The 4,011-nt window shown below is 35.8% G+C and overlaps 1 protein-coding gene across 1 annotated transcript; it reads right to left on the bottom strand.

Moving 5' to 3' along the window:
- On the bottom strand, positions 319-3,970 carry LOC109233560. Its single transcript, XM_019399446.1, has 5 exons — positions 3,880-3,970; positions 2,984-3,198; positions 2,795-2,923; positions 1,558-2,737; positions 319-413 (listed from the first exon to the last, which is right to left on the bottom strand). Exons 1-5 carry the CDS (start codon positions 3,968-3,970, stop codon positions 319-321), a joined length of 1,710 nt encoding a protein of 569 aa, XP_019254991.1.

The following is a 4,011-nucleotide window of genomic DNA, read 5'->3' as shown; positions in this document are numbered from 1 at the left end:
TACAAAAATACTTTACAAACTTTGTAATAAGCACATGAAAAATGATATTCTAACAAAACTCTCAAAAAAAAAAAAAAAAAACAGACCTTCTTGTTGTGAAACCTTGGGCTACAAGTTTATACATAATTTTCACAACCTTACCAATCTTATCAGGCTTTAGATATCCATGATTGCAGCTCCTTTGCTTGGTACTGAATTTCCATACTATTGATTCTTTCAGCTTTGCTCAACAAATTTTGCATTACTAGGATCCAGCAATCATCGTTTAATGCCTTCATGACTGTTTAGTTCAACTAGTATAAATATGTCACTAGCAATTTATCGCAAGCTATCCATTGCAAGTTCTCCATCCAAGACAGTTGCAACCAAAGGAAATAAGATAACCAAATATTGATTTTTCTTCCTTCCCATAGCTAAACAGAATTTCATTCAAGATAAGATCCAAAGAGAAATATTAAAGCACATATAAGCCAATGATGTCAATTTATGCAAAAATGATGTTTTCTTTTCAAGTCTGCTTTCAACTGAGGCACCAAACTAAGATGTGAAAGATCGTGCTTGTTGCAAGAAAATGTCAGACAAATACTATTAAAACTCGCATCGATGATCACAACAAATGTGTTATTTTCTTATTAAAAAATATGACATATGCGAAAGTAAGGATAATCATCAATAGAAACGTATATAATTACCTTCCAAGATTTTTGGTAAGCATTTGCAACAAATAAGATAGAAATAATCAACACTTGATTTTCCTTTCTTATATATCTCACATAAGGTGTCCTCTAATATAGATCCAGAACATAGCCCAATTAAAGCTAATAATAGAGATACATACCTTTCGTCTTCAAGCATTTGAGTATTGCCCAAAATGTTTCATGTGCAGAAGTGGCCTCAAAGTTTAATAACTTTCTTGGTCTTGAGTGAAGCATTAGTAATTCTTACCAAGAAAGTACTATTACACAAATAATTCACTTCAAGAATAATCTAAGACGCATATAGGCATGAGTCAAGTTCGTACGATATCAATATAATCGCATGCTTTCTTGTCCTAATATCTTATGCAAATGACATGGTTCATGCAAGACATGTACTCAGGCTATTTAAAGTCTCTAAGTCATGGATAAAAAATAATACCAAATAGAATAACAATGTGATGTAGCTAGTGGACTCGAAGTGCATATAGACGACTAATATGCATATACTAGGTTATACTTTACTAAACCAGTAGCTGAATATATATCACCTAATGCAGCGAGAAGAACTTGAATAAACCTTAGTGATACTGGTCACTCTTTTAGATCCTACGTCGTATTTCATTCATCCTCTGTGAATATGTAAGAACTTTGAAGCATGTTCCTCGACCAGCCAATACGCAAACATCTTTAATCCTTTTTATGCCTGGACTAAGAAATTCCTGCAAAACAAATTAGTTTATTTTTGGTACCCAAACCTTTTTGGGTCCTTCATGGTTAGTAGCTTGTATAATTGGAGATACATGTAACTGTTTAGGTCTCCAAACAAATTTTGATCTATCATGACTTTTGGCATAATTACATGCAAATGCCTTATGTCCAAAATTACCACAGTAGTGACATGTAACAAAAGAAGTAGAGTATTTACCAGCAGGTGCCTTAGTCGACTTGAAGCTTTCCCGAGTCGACTTGTTTGAAGTAGGGCGTCTACTAGTAGATCCCTTGTCAGTCAACTTGAAGTTATTAAGAAAATGAGCCTGCTTGTTCGGTCGATCAAAATGGTGACGGGAAGATATGTGCAAACTATTCATTTGTTTGCGAAGTTCCACATTTTCTTCTTGTTCTTCGAGTAGAATATCCCACTCTTCCTTTTCCCTTTTTAACTTGTTATATTCTTCAAGTTGGGTCTCCAAGGTTTTCTTCTCCCGTTTAATCTTCATGAGCTCATCAAGAATTTTTCTCATATCATCTAAAGCCTGTTCTACGATACTTTGAAGTTCATTACATTTATCACAATCATGAAATCTTACCTCACTTGTTTCACTTGGGGCAATGATGCTGTTGCTTGTAGATTCCTCATGATCGTTGTCTGATATATCTTCATCACTCCAGATACCAAAAGATTTTCTTTTTTCACTTGTCTCACTTCGTGCCATGAAACAAAGGTTGGCAACTCCATTATGATTTCTATCTGGCATATATTCATCACTCCATATGCTGGAAGATTTTCTCTTTCGATTGCGCTTGGATAGTTTCCTTTTTAGTTCTGGACAATTGGCTTGGATGTGACCATAATTTCCGCATTTGTAGCACTTTCTGTCATTGTTTTTCTGCTCACTTATTTCATTACCTTTTCTAGAACTTGAATTGACTCTTCCATTTTTCTTGCTTCTTCGCGTCGTGTTAGAGACAACTCTAGAAAATAATGAAATAGCATCTTCATGTTTGTCTCCTCCTTCTTCGGCTTCACTATCAGACCCAGCAATAGTTGATTTAGAAACAACACTCTTTTTCTTCTCTTCATGTCCATGTTTTTTGATATGGGTTTGCTCAAAGGCTATAAGGTCTCCACGAAGTTCATCATATGATAGTTTGTCGAGATCTCCGTATTCAAGAGCAACAACTTTTGGTTGCCATAAGGTGGGTAAACTTCTTAGAATCTTTCTGACTTGTTCACCACTTGAATATGGTCTTCCAAAGGATTGTAGATCTCCAACTATTTTGCTAAATTGGCCAAACATGTCTTCAATGGATTCATCTTCCTTCATTCAAAACAACTCATAATCACGAATCATACGGTTTATCCTTGTTTTTTTTACTTTACCGGTATCTTCATAGGTAACTTCAAGTTTATCCCACATTTCTTTGGCTGTGTCATAACTTGATATTTTCTCAAATTCTTCTCCGCTTATAGAATTGTATAATAGATTTTTTGCCTTTGAATTTATCTGCACAATCGGCATATGCTCATCAGTATAATCATCAATATCAAGGGTTTCAGTAGATACCTGTCCTTCTGGTTTCTTTTCTTGTTTGGACTGCAGGAGAGGAAAGTCACCCTTCTTGATGACTCGCCATACTTTGACATCATAAGATTTGATGAAAGCTTCCATTCGAATTTTCCAGTGAGTGTAATATTGTCCGTTGAAGTATGGTGGTCTTAATGCAGAAGTCCCTTCTTGGAGTAAGGCTCCGATAACTGTGTGTGCTCTTTTCTCACTTGCTGTTAAGCAAAAGTAAAAATGTGAGACCTGCTTTGATACCAATTGAAAGTACAAGAGGGGGGGAGGGGTGAATTGTAGCCTTTTTAAATTTCTAGTCGACTACTCTACAGACCTAGTCGACAATTGCGGAGACAGCCTGCACAGAACTGTTAGTCCTTTCGATTTAAATAAGTATTAATCACAATAAACAGTAAAGGAACAGAATATAGTATAAGAGCGATAAAGTAAATGACACCAGGAATTTTATACTGGTTCGGAACCAATGTGGTATCCTAATCCAGTCTCCTTGGGTTGCAAGGATATTATCTCTTGAGCTCTTTGTAATTTGTGTTGAGTACAACTTGTGTGATTTTCAATGTTCACCAACAACGTTTACAGGGTTGGTTTTCACTCGCTCACCAATAACGACCCTTTGGTTTTCACTCGCTCACCAAAGAAACGAACAATGACACAACCTCTCCGGACACACTGCCTCTCCAATTTTTCTGTCTCTTCTCTCTTTTGTGTACACAGTAAATCTACTAAAGTGAATTACAATGCTTGTTAAGAGTAGAATAAAGAACTTGTAGTTTGATAGACAATTGTATAGAAGGTTGCGTAAGTTTTCCCGTCTTTGATCGCTCCTTCTTATACTATCTTCGAATCTTTCTAGCCGTTATACTTCATAAATGCAGTAGCACTTGTGATCTTGTGTCCTGCTCGATTTGTGCAAATTGATACTTTCTCCAACGTTTCATTCTTGCTTCTGACAGTTTGCACTTCCTTGTCCATGTTCATTTGCCTTTTTATATCTAAAGATGATTAGATTTGAC

The sequence above is a fragment of the Nicotiana attenuata genome, chromosome 10 (genome assembly GCF_001879085.1).
Source record: "Nicotiana attenuata strain UT chromosome 10, NIATTr2, whole genome shotgun sequence".
Lineage (NCBI taxonomy): Eukaryota > Viridiplantae > Streptophyta > Magnoliopsida > Solanales > Solanaceae > Nicotiana > Nicotiana attenuata.
This window is presented reverse-complemented; position numbering and strand designations above follow the sequence as displayed.